Source organism: Manis javanica, chromosome X, assembly GCF_040802235.1.
Source record: "Manis javanica isolate MJ-LG chromosome X, MJ_LKY, whole genome shotgun sequence".
NCBI classification, from domain to species: domain Eukaryota; kingdom Metazoa; phylum Chordata; class Mammalia; order Pholidota; family Manidae; genus Manis; species Manis javanica.
Genome location: NC_133174.1, coordinates 8,298,816 through 8,319,277, shown reverse-complemented (window position 1 = coordinate 8,319,277; position 20,462 = coordinate 8,298,816). Strand labels below are relative to the sequence as shown.

Sequence of the window (20,462 nt, the reverse complement as noted above, 5' to 3'; positions counted from 1 at the left end):
CAAGCTCAAAGTTTATTCTGGTATGGTGGCCTTCTGTATCTAGTGACCACAGGTGGTGCCAGTGGTGATAATGCCAGCGGCAGGATCCAGTACCTAGCAGTGACATCACCATAATTAGGCCATTCGTGTTCTAGATTCTTGTTGTTCCTGCCCACTCTCCAAATTCAATACTCCAGCCTTTCCTCGAAGGGCCACCCAATGTCTCCCAAGAAACTCCTTTTCTAATTTAGAAGGAGTTGATGTCTTTATATGCAGCTAAGAACTCTGAAGGGTACAAAGTTAGACTGTATCTTATAGATTAGCTATGCAAGCTTACTGTGATTCATAATATAAATGCCGATAGATGGAATTACACCTCTTTTAACACTTTTGTATCAGTCATCTTAGGCTACGCCATGATGTGGTTAAAAAGAAAATGACCCCCCAAAATCTCAGTGGCTTACATAAAACAGAGATTTATTTTTCACTACAGTGTCCATTATGGGTCAGCTGTGGTTTTGTTCCATGGCATCTTCCCTCTGGACCCAAGCTGATGAACTTGAGCTAAAGGAGCTAATGGGCCTGATATATTGCAGACCTCACTGGGTGAGAGAGAAGAGACCAAAAGAACACCCCTGCTGGCACTCAGAGCTTCCTCCCAGAAGTGACATTCATCATTTCTACCCATTTGGCTGAAGCAAGTCCCACATTGGGGCCTCAAAGGGAGGGGCATTGCAAGTCACATGGCAAATCTGATCTGAGTGGTATACCGTTCTGGAATTGTCCCACTGGGAGGCTCATCTATTTAAACAACAATACAATCTAACACAGCTCTTATGACTCAGGGCTTTGTTTTATATTAATTTGATAAGTTTCAAAATCCAAGCCATGAAGAAAATAAATTTATTTTGAATAAATTATTTTTCTGGAGATAGGGTTTGAAACAGTAACAATAGTAACATCCAGTCCACTTTATTAAGTTAGATGCAGTGCTTCCAAAGTGTGGGGCAGAAGAAACAGGTACAAACTCATTAAAATTCCACTCTAGCTGAAGTAAAAATCTATTTTACAAAATTACATTAAGTATCTACCATGCCCACAGTTAACCTGGGAGCTTCTAGAGATACAGACATGACTAAGTCATACACAGGGAACCTAATGGACAATTACAGGGAAAAACCTGCCCACAAATGATACAAAGCACTGATAACATCGAGGAGGGAGAGAACGGAGAAAATTCACAGGATGAACTAAGTGTGAAATCCCCCAGCCTACAGATTTAATGGAATTGTGTGAGGAAGGGACTACTTTACAAAAAGCCGTACAATTCAAATGCACAATAATTTTATACCATGGGGTATGTGTGTTTGAAAGGTGATATGCAGGTGAGGAAAAATTGACCCAACATGTTGCTAAGCATTCCTAACTTTAGTCCTTACTAAACACAATGACTGTAAGTTCCTTGCTAAAGACAATGGTCAGAGCAATGAAATCTGATTGAACTCATCTTTGCCAACTAAATTAAGAAACACAGGTGAATATATTTATATTTCCTTTTTCTTTCAGAAAAAACCACATGACCTTTATCTTGCAGATAAGAGTGGGGGAGTTTCGTGTTCAAAATGTTATTTTGCATGTGGTTAAACAAAAATCATTATTGACACAAAAGCTTGAAGAAGTGGAATTGTGACAGATACAAATGTTATTTATGTAAATCCAGTTAAAAGGGCACTTTAAATAATGGCCAATACAGTTCCTTGGGTTAGTAAATTATGGCATACTTCTTGAGTTTTAAAAAAAACAATACGTGAAAAAAGCCAGACACAAAAGGTCACATATTGCATGATTCCATTTATATGAAATGTCCAGAACAGGTAAATCCACAGACACAGAAAGCAGGTTAGTGGCTGCCAGGGGTTGGGGGAGTGACTGCTAATGGGCACCAGGTTTCTTTTTGGGGTGATGAAAATGTCCTGAAATTACATAATGGTGATGGCTGCATAACTTTGTGAACACACTAAACATCTCTGGAGTGTAACAAAAATAAAGGCACTTGAACTTTAAAAAAACTCAACTCATTTAAGTTGAAAATAGTGTTTATATATGATTTGGGAATGATCATTTTCAAAGAGCCTCTTTTAGAATTACTGACATACAGCCAAATACAGTCTGAAATGCACTAATAATTAAGTCAATGACATCAACAAAATCATCACACAACTTTCCAACTATATTCCTTATTGAATACTTGCAGGGTCTTCTGGCAAGTGAAACAATGAACAAATAGAATTTTATTTTTATCTCCTTTTCCTTATTTATTTCTGGTGACAATGCTATTGAACACTAAAATGGAAAAACATATACAAGAAAGAGAAAGGTTATAAGACAACTAGACAATTATCTATAAGCTAAAATTTGAGCATGTATAGTCTGAGACTTTAGAGTATATCTGATGCTCCCTCAAAGATACTACATGGGGAAGAAAAGCTCAGAAAGATTCTGGGGAAAAAATGTCCTGTCTTTCTCAATTCCCCATTCTCTCTGCTCTCAAATTGTTTGCCAGTGGTAAACTACAATCACTCCTCTAAACTTGCTTTTAATCCTTTATATAAATGTACATATGTACTGATATGTCACATTCCCAGCTCTCCTGGTTTTCTGAAGTGCATTAATTCAAAAAACATTTGTTGAAGGCTTAAGGCTTTCTGTGCCAGGAACTGTTCTAGGGGCTTGGGACAGGCTCTGAATCTTTAAGGCAAAAATCTCTGACTCCACGGAGTTTACAAGTTAGTGGAAGGGGAGGGAACAGATAATAAACAATATAAATAAACAAGGTGTTGTATTTAAATGGTGAATATGTTCTATGAAAAAAAACTCAGAAAAGGTGCTAGGGGATGTGGTAAACAGCCAGGGAAAGCCTCACTGCCCAGGATGCACGTGAGCCAGCGCTTAAGAGAGGTAAGTGAAGACATGGGCATCTGGGAAATTAGTACCCATCAGCAGTCACTCCTGGAAGAACATTCCAGGCAGAAGCAACAGCCAGTGCAAAGGTCCTGTGGTAGGTGTGTGCCTGGCACAGTCAAGGACCAAAATGGAGGCCAGTGTGACTGAGTGCAGGATGGAACAAAGGAGGAAGTAGTAGCTGAGGAGCTGGAAAAGGTAGCAGATGGGTAAGGTTTAAACACCACTGTAAGAACTTTGCCTTTCTCTTAGAGAACAAGAGCAGTATTTTTTCTTTTGTTTTCTTTTTGAAGTATAACTAACATCACTATTATATTATTTGCAGGTGTACAACATTGTGATTCAACATTTATATACATTACAAAATGCTCACTGTAGTAAGTGTAGTTACCATCTATGACCATACAAAGTTATTACAATATTATTGGCTGTACTTTACATCCCCATGACTTATTTATTTTATAACTAGAAGTTTGTACTGCTTGACCCCCTTCATCTATTTTGCCCATCCCCCCATCTCCTTCCCCTCGGGCAACCACCAGTTTGTTCTCTGTATTTATGAGTCTGTTTCCCAACAGAGTTTTCAGCACAAAGGTGACATGATCTGACACGCACATTTCCCAGGATTGCTCTGGCTGTTGCATTGGTAATATACTTAGGAGACAGGAGTGGAGTGGAAGTCAGGCAACCACTTAGCAAGGGATTGTGGCCATCCGGGGGGGGGGATGCTGCTGACTGAGACCTAGGATGGTGGCAGAGAACATAATGTGGTCAGATTCTGGATGTTTTTAAGAGCTTTCTTGTGTTATAATTTTCATAAAGTTCACTCATTTTAAGTGTGCAGTTCAATGATTTTGAGAGCGTTTGTGTGGAGCTTCTGTGCAGCCTTCACACAATCCAATGTACAGGGTTCTAATTTTTCCAGATACTTGTCAACACTTGTTATTTCCTGGTGTTTAGATTCTAGCCATCCTAGTGGGTGTGAAGTGATATCTCATGGTGCTTTTAATTTGCATTTCCCTGATGGCTAATGATGTTGAGCATCTTTTCATGTGCTTATTGGCCATCCCTGTATCTTCTTTGATCTTCTTTGGTGAAGTGTCTATTTAAACCTTTTGCCCATTTTTAAGTTGGGCTTCTGGATATGTATTTAGAATAGCATCACTAGGATTTGCTGATTGATTGGAAGTTCGATGTGAAAGAAAGAAGTCAATCTCCATTGCCTCCAAGGTTTTTAGCTCAAGTTATACAAGTATGGAGTTGCCATTAAGTTAGTATTGGAGAGAAGATCAGAAGCTTGGTTTTAAACATGCTTAGTTTGAGATGCTTATTAGACATCCAAGTAGAGTTCTCAAGTAGGCTGTTAGATTTATGGGCCTGGAATTCAGAGGAGGGATGCAATCCTGAAGATAAAAAGGGGGGTCATCAGCATCTAGATGGTATAGAAAGCCATGGAACTAGATAAATCAGCAAAGGAGTATAGACATAGAAGATATCCAAGGACTGAATTCTGGGCACTCCAAAGTTAAGATGTCAGGAAAATAATGAGGAAGCAGTAAATAATACTGAGACAGAATGGCCAATTAAGAGAGAAAATCTGAAAGAATGTGAACTGCTGCAAGTCACATGAAAAAAGTGTTCTCAAGAAGGAAGCCAGTGTGACAAATGCTGCTGATAGGTTTCGGGGCTGAAAATTGTCCCTTAGATTGAGCAACATGGAGGGTGGAGGTGGTTGGTGACCAAGATAAGTGGCAAGTCCAGGGTTAGCTAGGAACTTGGGCATTCATCCAAAGATACAAGCAGGAAGGCAGAGTTCAGAGACCCTGTTGCTGCGGACAGGACAGCATCTTGCAAACTGTGATTGGCATTGCGGGGAATCACTGAGGGCTTTGTGAAAACAGGGATCAGGGTTCAATAGGTCTGGGAAAGGGCCACGCCTGTGTTTGCTCCCAGGTGATGCTGATGCGCCTGGTCCCTGGGCTACACGGGGAGGAGGGAGAGTGTAGGGCTGATTTCACCTGCGGTTTCTTCACTGGGTACCCCTCTAACCAGGGGTGTAACTGGCAACTGCTCTGGGTTGACTCTTTTAAAAGAGTTTCTGTGGTCCAGGGGCTTGAGAACATTGACAGTGCAGCTCAGATCTGTGGCTGGAGAAATGGGGACAAAACATAAGGAGTGCTGATTGTGGATGGAAGCTGTAGCCTGCTTTGTTGTGTGACTGAAAGATGGCGGGCCTTCTATGCAGAAATGCAAAGACCGGGGCCCAGCAAACTGCCTGGACAGAGACTGCTGGAAGCTGGACGATGCCTCTTTGTCTGTCAGAGTAAACTGGCCGGGGCGCCTCCTGGAAGGCCCCTTTGAGGATGGCTGCCATTGTTTCTCCGGGATACGTATGAGTAAACTGAGACACTAAAGGCTCAGTAGGACTCACTGAGATAAATACCCGGTAGAGGTCTTGTCTCCAATTCCCTCCCTCCGTTCAAGTGTACATACAGTTCAGTGGCGTTTAGTACGTTCACAGAGGTGTGCAACCATCAGCACGATCAATCTTGGAACATTGTCATCACCCCCAAAAGAAACCGCCATGCCCTTTAGCCACTGTCTTATTTTTAAATGACACAGAAATGTACTAGAATGTCTGGGAACCTTCTGCACAGCAATCTGTGAGATTTCACAAAGCTGGGGTCAAAGTCCACCTGCTGCCTGAAAACAAAACTGCAAGATGGGCGTCCTCGGTCGGAGACGGCACTGAAGACGGGACAAGAGGGCCTGGTGGGCTCCGAGACACCAACACGGCCCTGATTAACACTTAGGCCTGGGATTCTTCCCCATCAGACACGTGAATGTCCACTTCGCTTGCCCCAACAGAGGCATGTGGCTCCCCGACCCTGGCGAGCACCAAGTGGAGTGCTGACTGCAGGAGGCCGCCTACGCAGCGCTTGGGCTAAGAAAACGGAACCTGGCGGGCAGCTGTGTGTCTGCAGCCATTCGCACACGGGCACCTTAGGTGGGATCCAGCCGGACGACTCAGGCCCCACTGGGCACCCTTGGAAATGTCTTCAGTTTTTGTTTCCATCCACAAAGGTGACTTTGGCAAATTATGACACCATTTTGATGATTTCAGAACAGCTGCTGGGACCTCTGTCTCTGTTTACATACATTTCAAAAGTGAATACATTCTAAAGACAGTAAGTTTTAGAACAGGCAATATTTCACTTTATTAATTAGATCTGTTAACTTTTTCATGGCTGTTTTAGATTCTTTTAAAAATGTCATAATTTTAAAAAAGATTAATGACTCCTTGGAACCTACAATTTGTATCTTGTTTATATTTGAAAAGAGCAAGAATATGTCCAACAAAAAAAATTTTTTTTTACTGTCCTATAGGATACTTGCAATAATTTAGCACACAATGCAAAATAGCTTGGCTATTTTATCATAATGGATTGTTTTCTGTGTTATATAGCTTTCCTAGGTCATATAGACAGAGAACAAAGACATATAAGCCACTATATTTTATAGGAAGTGGTATTTGAAACTGCATTTACATACTTATAGTCTTCGAATTCATAAACAAATAAACATATAAATGTATGTTTAAAAGCTACATGTCTTTATATTTAAATATTTAAGGCTTGTAAAAATCAGTTACTTTTCAGGAAACTAGATAAACCACATGGGTGCCACAAGAAGGTTCCAGAAGGCTGCCCTGTATCAGGAAAGCTGGCAGCCAATGCCAGGTATTCCTGACTGATTGCTCCATTAGAAGGAAGAGTGCACAGCACTGGGCTACGGTGGACTCTATATAACCACATGCTTCTGTCATTGAAAAAACAAACCACAAGTAAAAACAGTTGTACTTTCCGTGTCATTAACAGGAAGCCTGGACGTTTCTGGAAGCAAACTGACTAACAAAAAAACAAAGAACCCACCTGTTTTAGTGTGAGATAGTCCTGGCTTCATCTCTGTGTACCCCTGGACAAGTAACTCAACTTCTCCCAGCCGTTTCCTCACTCTAAAATGCTGGCAGGGTGGTTGTGGAGATTAAATGAGATGCTGTATATAAAGTACCAGGAATCTAGCAAATGTGGTGATGTAACATCCTTCCCCCCTTCCTCTGCCTGGCTAATTTCATCTCAAGATGTACCCTAAGGGTCACAGCCTCTGTGAAGCCCTCCCTGACCCCCCTAGGTCTCCTGCCCTCCTGCTGCTTCAGTTGGTGTCTCTCTCACAGCTCTTAAAATGTAAAATGATTGCTGGCTGCATCGTGTTGGTGCGTCGGTCCCCTGCATTTTGTGGGTTCCAGGGCCTGGGACGGTATCTCGATGATCTCTTTGCCCCAGCACCTAGCAAAGTGTAAAGCAATGTGCAATCATTTACTACATAGCATTTCTGATCATGTAGATAAGCACTTCTGACCTCTGGAAGCCTAATTTTAAGTAATAACACAAATGAGATTTTATAAAGTTGTCATCAGTTCTCCTTTTGGACAGTGAGCTCTTCTGAAAGCAAGAAGGCACCTTCTATAATCTAGGTACTTACAGTAAATGCCTCTGAGCACAGAAAAAGATTTTCGTAAACTATTTTGCATTTACTGGGAAGTTATAAATAACAAAGCAAACTGACCTGAAAGATGAAAGATGAAAGTGCAGCCCTTGCAAAGGCAGTGGAGCACGGCCAGCTCCAGGCTTCCTGACCGCTATTTAGAAATGGTACTAGGGAATGAAAGGGGCCTCTCATCACAGGAAGCGCTTGGAGAAGAGACAGAGCTACAATTGTATCCAACTTTTTATCTAAAAAAAGTAACATGGACAAAAGGAGAGTGATGTGGGAAAATCCATGAAGAAGGGCCCTCTACATTCAGGTGTAACAGCTAATGTCTATGCACTATACAGTGGTTCCCTGTAACGATGGTAACCCGGATCCGGGCTATACTTGCATGGTTCTGAATTTCTGTGCTGTTTGCTGTTTGTTATTATGGGCTACAGGTAGGGAATTTGGCCTTGGTTGTATTTTATGAAACATCCATTTGCAGCACTGCCAAGGCAGGGAAGAAAAAAATATTTTTTTTCTCCCCATCTAGGTTCTCTGCTGGGGCTCGTAACAAAGGACAGACTGTAAGGGAAAAGCATTCACACTTTTTGTGTTGTTGTTATCACCGTTTTATTATTTCTTCACACTTACATAATATGAGTTGTATGTGGGAGCCTTCAGAAGGACATGAAGACAGGAAGAAACCCCTAAACCTGAGTGTTCTGTACTAGGTTTGATAAGCAATGAAAGTAATGCAAACACGTGATGGGACAAGAAGGTCTGAGCTAAGCCTAGGAAACTGGGAGAAGCCTCCGTGGCTACATTCCTGTGGGTGTCCCTCCACCTTCACAGGTCAGGATGTGTCTTTTCTCCGGCTATGGGGAGGGCACCTCTCATGTGAGGGTTTTCTGACCTGCTGCAGGGGAATCACACAGTCCTTGCACCTGCCAATTCTCAAATTCCTTCAGCTTAAAATACGCCATGACCCAAGGTGCCAGATTTTGGGGTAGTGTGTCGTGAACCCTATCACCAAGGGCTTTGTCTGTAAGGATGCAGGGAGACCAGTCTTTGTGTACCTTTGTTTGAAACCAGTTATATGACATTTGGTCCATCCTGTGGCCATCTCACCAGTGTCCCTGCATCTGTCCTTGCTTCCCTCCCCATCTAACTTAACGCAGCAGCCCAAGGGAGCCTTCCTAAAGGTCATTCAAATCTTACCACTACCAACTCCCTAGCTTCAGTGCCTTCCCAGTGGGCTTGGAACAGCCCCAAAGTCCTTACGATGACTAACAAGGGCCCTCTTGAGCCTGCTCGCCCTCTGGCTTCACGTGTCCTCCTTCTTCCCCTTGCCACTGTGCCTCAGCTCCAGGGACTCTTGCTGTGCCTTGTCTGTATCAGGCACCCCTGCCCTGGGGCCTTTGCACTTGCTCTTCCTGGAAATATGATTTTAAATTAAATGAAAGATCCTTTACTCCACCACCAATTTCAAAGCAAAATGCTTTCTTTTTCACTGGCGAAGACACAGGATGTGAAGGAGCGACTAATTACCTATACTTAGACAATGTAATGCTGTCTCATGGCTAAAAGAAAAAAACCCAGGATTACTATTTTTCTATTTCTATTTGCAAAATTCACTGACAAAGTGGATGTGAAATGAGGAAGACAACCCAGCTTTTTGTATCTCGGACAGTAAAGGAATTTCTATTTCAACTGCTTTTGTCTCCAAATGAAATTTGCAGAATTCCAATATAAAAACTATCAAAAAAAACCAAACAAAACCATACACACACACACACACACACACACACACACACACACACACACACACACACACACACACAAACCAAAAACCAAACACTGATATGAACTGAATAATGCTTGGTTTTCATGTGCTGTGCTCTTTTACAACCACTGAACAGTTTTTAAGATCATTGCAAATCACATGAAACCACAATTTGTGAAACTTGAAATTTTAGGTGACTTTGCAAATTTCTCTTTAGAAAGACTTTTTATATCATGATAAGCAGCTCTGGGAGAAGAGATATCAAAAGAGAATTCATACTTAATGGCCTCAAGCTGACTTCTTCAAAACCATATGAAAACAAATTTATTTTCGTTTTATGCACCTTTTGGGGAATGCTGTTACGAGCCAGGGTTAGATCTTCAGAGAACTGACAAAGGAGGTTAGGAAGGTTAGGAGAAAAGAACTGGTGAAACGGGTAGCTTTGTAGATAACTAAGAAGTAAACTTGTTAAAACTACAACGCTTTACATCCTATGAGTTTTTAAAAGAGGAAAAGATCAGCTTTAATCACATAGAAGGCTTGTTGCATTCAAACATTTATACAGATTGGTTAAAGGCTGTTTGCAAAGGCCTCAAAGAAATAATCTCTTCAATTCATTTAACAGAGAAATGTCAGTAGGTTCCGAGTCTGAGGCAAGGGCCTTCCACTGACAGATGAACGCCTGTGTTTACAAAAGCAGAACTAGAACTTCAGACCTACAGGGGTTCAAAGTACGCCACATCAGAACATGCCATCCTGGCACCCGGACCCTGCTGGGCTCTCGGCAAGGGAGAAAAGCAGACACAGAAGGTGCTCTCTGCCCTCCCTCATCGGTCTGAAAGCAGAACATAGTAAATTCCCCTTGTGGATTCTGTCCCAGGACGGCGGTAACAATCTCAGCTCCAGAGATGAGATGGCACGGAGGGGTCCACACAAACAAACCTTACTAAATAACCATGATCTTCCATTAGTTCCTCCATATATTTACCTTCCCAGGTTGCTGCCCCTAAAAGCCTAAAGTCCTTTTCCTTTGTTTTCTTACTTCTCTACAAATTCATTGGTCTTTGCTAAGATGCTACATAAGCCCAAGTTCTAACCATCCCTTTGAGTCACTCATCACTGAGTTTCTCCTGCATGTATCATGCTGCACATGTTAATAAACTGTTTTTCTCTTGTTAATCTGTCTTTTGTCAGTCCAGTTTGCAGAGTCCCAGCTCCAGAGCCTAGGATGCCTTTTTTCCTCCCCTACTGACCCAACACACGTCCTTGACAACAGGAAGAGCGCCTAGTATCAGAAACCAATGTCATAGTGTTTATTCACCCTGGAGAAAAAAAAAATACATGACTCCTTACTAGGTGAGAGGACTCTAAACAAAATTCTCCCTGTGAGATTAGTTACAGAGTAACTTTTGTGGTTCAAGGGAGACCTGTAAAGTGAGAAAAGAGAGGGGAAAAAATGAAGCTCTAGTTATCCAATGTTAGAGCCTAAGGATACTATTCAGTGAGTCCCACAACCCCAGGAACACATTTCTCACAAGTTAATCTTGAGGCAGTCTCAGACGGCCGATTAGAAGAAAACCTGGGAGCAGTTTGAGTTGGGCTATTTATGGCTGTGCAGCCTGGGCAAGACAGCACCTCTGTGGGCCTGTTTCCTCACTGGTAAAGTGCACAGAATAACATTCTTTTCTTAGCGCTGTGAAAAGGATCAAGTGAGAGCCTGTGCATGCGTAGTTCTCAACTCTGACTGCATCTTAAGATAACTTGAGGAATTAAAAAAGAAATGGTGATGCCTGCGTTGCAGCCCATAGATTCAGATTAACTGCTGTAGGGTGGGTCCTCAGCACCAGTGGGCTTTCAGAGCTCCCCAAATGACTCATGCACAGCCACTGCTGAGAAGTACAGGGCTCTGATCACTCAGGGAAGGATTCCCTGGGGATCCTGCCAAAATGCAGACTGGGATCCAGGAGCATGGGGCCTGCGAGTCTGCATTTCTAACCGGCTCCGAGGCTATGCTGACCTGCTCCCGACCACTCTGAGTGGCCATAAGACACAATGCAAACAGTCATGTGCTCTCTCTCCCCAAATTATCAATTTTTAGTGGTGGTGGGTGTGAGCTTCAGCAAATGACTTTCTTTCCTTCTTAGGATTGTTTTAAGAATACCGTTTATAAGATTTCAAAAACAAGCATAAAAGGGTGGCACGCTTTACTAAAAAGTATCATTCTGGGTATCTGCTGTTAAGAGAAGACTGACAGTTATAAGCACACCCACTTGCTATGGTACCACTGCTCCCCACATTCATTACAGATTACATAGGTCATCATTTCTTCACCCGGGTTTGAATTCTGCACCCAACTTGGCAGGAAAAGTGTTCCTCTGGTGATCACAGTGACCCTGCAATTGAACTTCTCACAACGTCTGCATCGTATTTTCCTGGTCTGTGTGCCCTCTGTGGCTTGGGGAAGGTAATGTTCCCGTATGCAAGATTCTGTGTAGGAAGCCCTCAACTGCTTCAGTTCCTGGTTTGCCATTTCCATGACTGTCATTTCGGCAAACTGACTTGGAGACGTGATTCCAGAGAGCAAGTTTTGTTGTAAATGAGAATTTTTGGGGTTCTTCAGATTGGCAACTTTGCTTCTGATACAAGTTTTATATTTTTTGAGGTTCTTTGAATAAAGGGTGAAAATGTGCTCTTCAATTTCTCTTGCAAAGTTTTGCCACAAATCAGCTTTGGACTGATCTGCGGAGGAACTAGTTAAAGCTTCATAAAGCAGCTCTGTGCATTTAGCTCTCATGGGCACTGCGGGATCAAGCAACTCACTTGATCTCTTGATGGTGCATTTAGGGTCACCACCCCTGAGATGCTCTTCCTTAGGTTCCATTTGATTGGTGCTGTTGTCAGGCATAATCATTTCAATGGCGTTTGCAACATCTTGGGGTGATAGCAAGGAATTAGAACAGGAGCTGCCCAATGTATTATTCTGACTTGGGTCATGAGAAAGACCTGAATTGTCTTCATTTCCTCTCGTAGGGAATAATTTATTAGGGCTGTCCCTTGGTTTGAAGTGAGGATCCTTATAAAGAGCTTTCCATTCGGACAGCAAACACTTGGCTTTCTTTTTCAAAGCCACCGTGGGGCAGTTTTTGAGGACTCTGTACACAGTCCTGACCACATCAGTCTCCTGGAGAAGCTCCTTAGTCACATGAAGAGTTGCCAGCTCAGTAAGGTGGTTGCCAAGATCCTCAAAATTCCTTTTAGACATCAATTGCTCAATAAGGGAAGCTCTGGCAGCTATCTGCTTCTTGTCAGACATCTTGACAGCTACAAAGAAAACAGAAAAGAGGTTTCCATTTTCTTAAGTACTTACTTGCCAGTCGCAGCTTCCTGATAGTAGCATAGCGCCCTCTGCCAGTTACCTAGGCAGGGTTTTCTGAGAGTTATGCAATAAAAATGGGTGCGATGTCAGAAAATGGAATCTGCAATGTAGTATGGCTCAGTTTCAAAAGTCTGCTTCTTAGTAGTCAAAAAGCGACACTGTCAACAGCTTCTGCATTAACAGTTGCTTAAAAGAAGCTTGTTTGACGATCTGCTGTAACTTTTTCCATCTCTAAGTTTTCAAACCAATGATTTTTCCTTTGGATGGAATTTGAGGTCATGTTGGGGATGAATTCAGGCCAGTGTCAGCATCAATAGGGTAAGGCTGAGCGAGGCAGGACTATTTTCCACAATACTCAGCTACATAACTACACTACTTGCTGATTTTATGATCTCTAAGTGGTACTTCTCTGAATATAAAAGAATGAGAAGCAGGGCAAAACGGAGATACTGTTCAGATGTCCCAGGGATCTAAAGAGATCGTGAGACAGCACAGGTTGGGAGGCAGCCAGACCCAGGTCTGACGGGCCCCGAAAGCCAAAAGGCAGAACTACCTGATGTCTGAGTTGTCTAAACAGCAGGGTAGGAGTTCAGACTAAGCAATCCAGATGACTTATGACTTTGGACTAACTGGTCCCTAGACCAGAATTTGGTTCCATTAACTTTTTTCCTTTTTCACTTTTAGGTATAAAAGGTTGCTTGATCATAATGTCTGTGTGAATCTCATCCTTGACAGGCAAATAGCCAGTCTATTTTTCTCTCCACATAATGTACTAACTTTGACCAAAGAATACCCTTGGATCTATACCTGCCCATGTGACCTAAATGTGAACATAAGCATCTCAATGGCAGGGACCCTGTCCTTTCAGAACAAAATGGATTCTCCCGTTAGTGTACTCGACACCATCACTGAACACACACACGCTAACAACACTGGAGCAATTAGAGAATTAATGCGGTCTTCCTAGAAACCATCTGACAAGTGCTGTAAAATATAATGTCCTTTTAGTCAGCAATTCTACTTCTATAAATTTACTTGAAGGAAATGCAAGATGTGGAAGCTCTATGTGGAAGAATTTTCTTCAAACATAGGAGAAACTAGAAGGTTCCAAATGGTTAAACTTGTACATGAATGTTAATAGCATTACTCATAGTAGATAAAGAGTGTAAACAACCCAAATAACTATCAACTGGTGAAAAGATTTAAAAAAATGTAGTATATCCATACAATGGACTATTCCTTAACAATAAAAAGAAATGAAATTATGATATACACTACAACATGGATGAGCTATGAAAACACTATGCTGAGTTAAAGACATAGAAGACCACATATTGCATGATTCCATTTATATGAAATGTCCAGAATAGGCAAATCTATAGAGATGGAAAGTAAATTAGTGGTTGGGGCTGGGGAGGAGGGACCAGTGGGGTGGAAGGAAAGGGGAGTGGCTGCTCATGGTGCAATTTTTCTTGGGGGAAGTAAAAAAAATCTTCCCTAAAGTTGATTGTGGTGGTGAGTTGCACAACTGTGAATATACTAAAAACCACTGAACTATATACTTTAAATAGGTGAATTGTATGGCAAATCAATTATATCTAAGTAAAGTTGTTATTTAAAAACAACATAGCACCTGATCCAGAATTTGTTTAAAAATCACATGTGAAGAGAAAAAGCCAAAACCAGAAATATGAAATTTTACAGTGGCATTTTCTGAATGGCAAGGTTTTAGGTGATTTTTATTTGTTCTTTTACTCTTTTCTGTATTTTCTATGATGAGTATGTATTATTTTCATAATCAGAAAAGTTATTAATGTCTACTATAATTTCATGATAAATTACATATTTAAGATACTGGCCTACTGAAAAATGGCATGGTAAATGGATCAAACAACTTCTCCCTTCCCTCTGGACCCAGAGTATCACACAGGTGCTACATCGCCACGGCTTTGCCTTCAGAGCAGCATTCACACCTGCCTCAGAAGCCCATCACTGACCCCAAAGCAGCCGAGTCTCCCCTGAGGAGCCAAGCACATTGGCCACAACCGTGAGGTTCCTCCTGTGTTTTCCTGCAGGGAAACGACCACAATTCTGAGCCTTGCACATCTGTCACCAGAGGGAGCCGGAAAGTAGACGACTGGAGCCGTCAATTTTTTCTTTGTCATTTTTCTAATTATCGACAATCAGTACTTCAAGATTTTTAATTTTCCTTTTTAAAATTCCACTTTTAAAGACTGAAAACAGTAAAAAGAGATCTCCCTAAGAATCAAAGGCTGATTAAACAAAGAATAGGCAAAACAGCACAGAAAAATGAGAAATACACGTCCTTAGTGGCTCGATGTTTCTCGCGGAATTGTCTGCCTGAGATCCTGGGATCTGGAGGAAGTCAAGCAGCCATGTCATGCTGGTTAGGCCTCCACTGCATCCTACACTTGAGCCCTCCCCCATTTGTTGGGAAGTTTCCTAACAGAGAAGGAACATTTACCCCGCCTGCCTCTTATCCTCATTCTCTATGCATCACCACCGGAGGAGACTGGGATCAAAGTTTGCTGGCTGTCAGCTGGGTGGTTAATAAGAGACAGACCTAGAGTGCCTGCAGGTTAAGCAATGTTTAACTCAGGTTAGAATGTCTCAACAAAGGGTCAGAGTCTCAAGGAGATTCTGCAGGGGAATTTGACAGTAACTTCCGGGCTTCGGGGCCGTGAGAGCGGCACTTTGTCGTACCAGCGAAACTTCTTTTCCTGGTGTAAATCTATAGAAGCCTATCTTCATGGGTAAGCACTTTGCTCTTCCTTTCACATGTCTTTTTCATTTACCTCTCCTCCATATTTATCTATTTTTGATTTTTAATTGTGATATAATACACATACCATCAAATTTGCCACCTTAACCATTTCTCAGAGTGCAGCAGGAGTGTTAAGCACATTCACACTGTTGTGCGACCAACCTCCAGAGCTCTTTTCATCTCACGAAACAAACTTTGAATCCATTAAACAACAACTCTCCACTCCCCAGGCCTCCAGCCCCTGGTAAGCACCATTCTAACTTTCTATCTCTGTGAATTTGACTACTTCACATATTTCATATAAGTGGAATCATACAGTACTTGTCTTTTTGTGTCTGTTTTATTTCACTTAGCATAATATCCTCCAGGTACATCCAAGTTGTAGCAGGTGTCAGGGTTTCCCTCCTTTTTAAGGCTGAGTAATAGTCCATCATGTGGATAGACCACATTTTTCTCATCCGTTCATCTGTTGATGGACAGCTGGGCAGCTTCCACCTTTTGGTTACTGTGACTAATTCTGCTAAGAACACGGGTGTGCAAATATCTCCTGGACACCCTGCTTTCAATTCTTTTCAATATAGACCCAGAGGTAGGATTGCTGGATCATATGGTAATTCTATTTTTCATTTTTTGAGGCACTGCCATGTTTCCCCTTCTCCTCCATATTTTTGACAACATTTCAATCCTGTCAAATTTTCTAATCCCCCTATGGGACAATCATGTGGCTATAAAGCATACTTATTGCCCTGGAAGGGTATAGTGTGGAAGCAGCTGGGATATAAAATTCCAAAAACTGCCAGAAGAAGACCAAGTAGGCTGTGGATGCACTTCACAGTTCTACGTGGTTCATTCAGTAAATATTTAGTACACACCTAGTGCAGGAGAGATGCTGAGCCTAAAGAGATACTTTCTGTCTTAAAGGAGCCGACAGCCTCCCATATACCAATTATAACACATGGTATTTCCACAAGGACAGACAAAACCCTTGGGGGGCACATGCGGGAAAATTACTGGGCTCCCCATCACCTGGCCAGCTCCAACTGCTCCTTCACCACCTTCACTCTGATTCCCGGCGCTTGGTTAGCGGGGTCATCCTCTAGTACAGATCTCCCCAAGGCAGTCCTTCCTTTTCCCACTAAAGGCCTCCAGAGGTCCCCCTCTGCTCTCAGGATGGAGCCAAGGTCCTGCCCAGGAGAGGGCAAGTCCCCACCTCTTCTGTGGGCCCCAAGCTCTGCTCCAGCAGCTCCCTAAGACTGGCCTCTCTCTCACCGTGAGTGGTTCTCAGGCCTGCCTGCAAATCCGAATCATCTGGAAGAATTCAACAGCAAAAACCAAACCAAACAATGCCAAGGCCTCACCCCAGACAGAATGACTCAGAATCTCTGAGGGTAGGCCTGCATGTTTTCTCAGCTCTCCAGGCGACTCTGATTTAAACCAGAGCTGCTGCCACTGCTCTGTACACGCAGGCACAAATCCCCTCCTACAGCAGGATGGTCCTGTTACACTACCAGCAGCCCAGAGCTCCGGTCCTGCTCCTAGACTGAAATGCACAGAGCCCGACTTGCGGTTTTGCTAGATGAGCACAATTCAGTCAGGAAATATTAAAACGCCTGCTATGTGCAACTCACCTGAGACTCTTGTGAATTACAAGTGGTGACTGCAGTGTTCTAAGTGTCACAATGCACCCAAACCCCCCTATTCAGTCCCTCCCTTACCTCTTATTTGTGGAAGGCAATGCACATGTACTGAGCAGCTCTATGTGCCATACGCACTCAAGTCATCTCAGTCCTCACAATAACGCCAAGACAGGGATATGGCTCATCTCCATTTTACAGATGAGGTATCCTGTTAAAAACATAAAATATTTGCACACTATTTTTTCATGATGCATTTCACAGTAAATTGTGTTCCATCTGCCTTCCCCACAAAACCATAAAAGAGTATGTTTCATTCACAGATACATACCTGGCAACACCTGGCCAGAGCTTACTATTACTAGACAAAATTTTTTTTTGTTAAATGAGAAAAGAGCATTCAAAATGCTCTTTCTCTCTGCCTGTGAGCTTCATTCTTCCACTACAGAGCAGCTTGCTTGTGTCCACTGCACCTAAGCCCACTGCCCCTCAGCTTCTTCCATAGGAGACCAACCTCATCTCAATTCTGGCTCAAAAACTCCTATTAAAAAATTCTAGCTCAAAAGTAAAAAGCAGCATGGTGCCTACTGTGGGCTAATCAAGTGGACTCCAGGAGTCAAGCCATTTAGGGATAAGGAGGATCAGGAAGGCACAGCTCCCAAAAGTGAGAGGTCTTGGGCACATTGGGTAAGTTTCTTGGACATTCTGTGTCTCAATTTCCTCATCTACAAAATGGGGGAAATCCAACACCCAGGATTATTATGAGAATTAAATGCGATACTCCTTAAAAAGTCCTTAGAACCATGTCTATCGCACAGTAGGCCTGACTGACAATTACATAGGACTACAATGCATAGGTTTACATCTATCTACCATACCAAGCATTGTTCTAGAGGAGAGGGTCAGCAAACTTTTTCTGTAAAAGGCCAGATAATAAATCTTTCAGGCTTTGTAGGCCATCCAATCTGCATACGGACTACTCAGCTATGCTCCTCTTGGAGCAGGAATAGCAGCCATAGGCAATATATAAGTAAATGGGTATGTATGGCTTTGCTCTAGTTAATCTTTTATTCACAGAGACAAGCTAGATTTGGGTGCAGGCCAGTTTGCTGACCTCTTTTTAGACCAGGGCTGTCCAGCAGAAATATAATGCAAGCCACAGGTATCGTCTTAGATTTTCTAGTAGCCATGCTAACAACAGGTGAAATTAATATCATTTTAACCCTGAGTACCCAAAAATACTGCCGTTTCAACATGTAATCAATATAAAAGTAATGAGATACCTTACATTCTCTTTTTCATAGTAATTCTCCAAATTTTGCTGTTTTACACTTACTGCACATCTCAACTCTGACTAGACACATTTCAAGTGTTAATAATAGCCTTATGTAGCTAGTGGCTGCCATCTTGGACAACAGTTGTAGAGCGTACAGCAATACAGATAATATTGAGACACACCCATATCCCTAGCTTCTGAACACATATCAAAAATAGATTATACAGTGCAAGCAAGAGTAGGCCCTCAATTATCTGTTGACTGCATATAAAAGCTTGTAAATATTAACTAATACTACGGTATGGGCAGGTGTACACATTTGACCTAAAGCCTGAGAAGAGAGCAGAGACATTTCCAAAAGCTGGTAACAAGTCAGCAATACCCCAGGTCTGTTTGGATCCTTAGGCTTAAGATCTAAAGAGAAATGTTAAGTTCCTCGCCATTGCCCACGTACATCTCTCCAGCTACACAAGCAGGCCCTTCCTCTATGGAGAGAAACGATGCCAAATGTTGGTAGGGGCGTCGTCACAGTTGCTGAACATTCACCCAGTAACGTGCTCGGTTTCGAGTTCTATTACGGCGAACCCTAGCAAGAGCGCAGCGAGTGAAAGGGGGCCAGCCCACTGGCCCGCTCCCGCCCACTGGCCCGCGCCCGCCCGAGTCTGGGTTCCGGTGGGTGGGGTGGAGACAAGCAAGGCCTGCTGCAAGCCGTCCTACAGTGACAGCCTGGCACCCGGCACACAAGCGGCGGCGGCGCCGAGGGATCTGCCCACCCCGGCGCCTCCGGCTGGACAAGAGGACGCGCGGGCACATTCGAGCCTAAGCGGCCCAGGGCTCCCAAGAGCCTCCCGGAGCTGCGGCGGGGAGAGACTCCAGCCAACCCGCAGCGTGGCTCACCATGAAATACGGGCGAAAGCCCAGGAACCGTCAGAGCGCCCCAAGTCCAGAGGGAACTTCTGGTCCTCAGGGCGGGACCAGGAAGGCTCAGCCAATCCCAGCCCGCAGAGCAAAGGGCACTGCCCTGGGGCCCGGCGCATGCGTGCCAAGGGAGTCGCGCCTGCGCAGGACGGTCAGCGGCGGACGGCTGGCTCTCCGCGGCTGCCTGGACGACTTAGCAAGAGGGAGCCGACAGCCCGCACCAGGGCCTGAAATGAAAAAAGCTAGCCCCGCCAATATTTTAGAGCAGCAGTTTGTTTACTCTTTAACGTACCCTTTCTGCTGCCACTAAAGACAGTGCTCATGTAATTGTTGACAAAACTTTGGACAAAAATGTGAATTATATTTATTGAACACAGTAATTAATTCAACAAGTAATTACTGCCTGCACACGTAGCACGCATCACTACGAAAGTAGTAAACATTCATTAAGTAGCCATGTGCATCCTGCACTTCTCACCTGTACGCATTCTGTCCCTGTAAGAGTCTAATAAAACCAAGGTGGTGGTAGAATTAGAGAATGTAGCAGCCTTTTTTGCTGATCGCCTACTGTTAAGGTAACTTGGGGGAAGGTTCAAGGAAGCAGCGCTTTGCTCTGGATTGGATGCTGTCGGGAAGCAGGGCAATTCTATAATTGAGTAATAAATCTTACCTAGAAGTGTTGCTAGGCAGCTGCCTCTGGGGAGGTCTCTTCCTGTGCACTAGGTGAAACCTCAACCCAGACTAGGGATGGTTCTTGACTCTGATCTAGAAGGAATTCACGAACAGGTCGGATGAGTATAGGTAAGAAAGGAACTCCTTAAAGCAAGAGTAGAAGCGAACGTCAGCAGCTGAGCAGGCAGTAGAGAGCAGGAAAGAACAGAGAAAAGGAAAGTTCATTGAACTCTGCTCAGTTTAGGGAAAATCCCTTGCCAACGCCTAAAGCCAGGAGTCTGTTTGATCTGCATGGCATGGGAATTCTATCCCTACCACTCCAGAATTTGGGGGAGCCATGGAAAACTGGATGGAGTGAGTTTATGTCCTGAGAACTTCCACTTCCCTACTGATCTGAAATAAAACAGGGACAGAGAAAAGGATTGTGTTAAGACTAGAAAGCTGAATGAAATAGCAAAATGAGAAAGACATTTACCAGTGGAGGTAGAGATTGGAAAATTCTTACCTTTACCATGGAAAAGAGTTCAGAGACAAGTGCAATCGGC

General features: G+C 43.2%; 1 protein-coding gene across 2 annotated transcripts; it reads right to left on the bottom strand.

Moving 5' to 3' along the window:
• Nucleotides 1-9,564: 9,564 nt before the first annotated feature.
• Nucleotides 9,565-19,654, bottom strand: TCEANC (transcription elongation factor A N-terminal and central domain containing). Of its 2 annotated transcripts, none has more exons than XM_017670393.3 (3): nt 19,225-19,654; nt 17,133-17,262; nt 9,565-12,577 (listed from the first exon to the last, which is right to left on the bottom strand). In XM_017670393.3, exon 3 carries the CDS (start codon nt 12,567-12,569, stop codon nt 11,511-11,513), a length of 1,059 nt encoding a protein of 352 aa, XP_017525882.3. In that variant the 5' UTR covers nt 12,570-12,577; nt 17,133-17,262; nt 19,225-19,654; the 3' UTR covers nt 9,565-11,510. The 2 variants fall into 2 exon arrangements, with proteins under 2 accessions (XP_017525882.3, XP_073083671.1); XM_073227570.1 differs by lacking the exon at nt 19,225-19,654 and adding an exon at nt 18,782-19,204.
• Between the last annotated feature and the right edge of the window lie 808 nt (nt 19,655-20,462).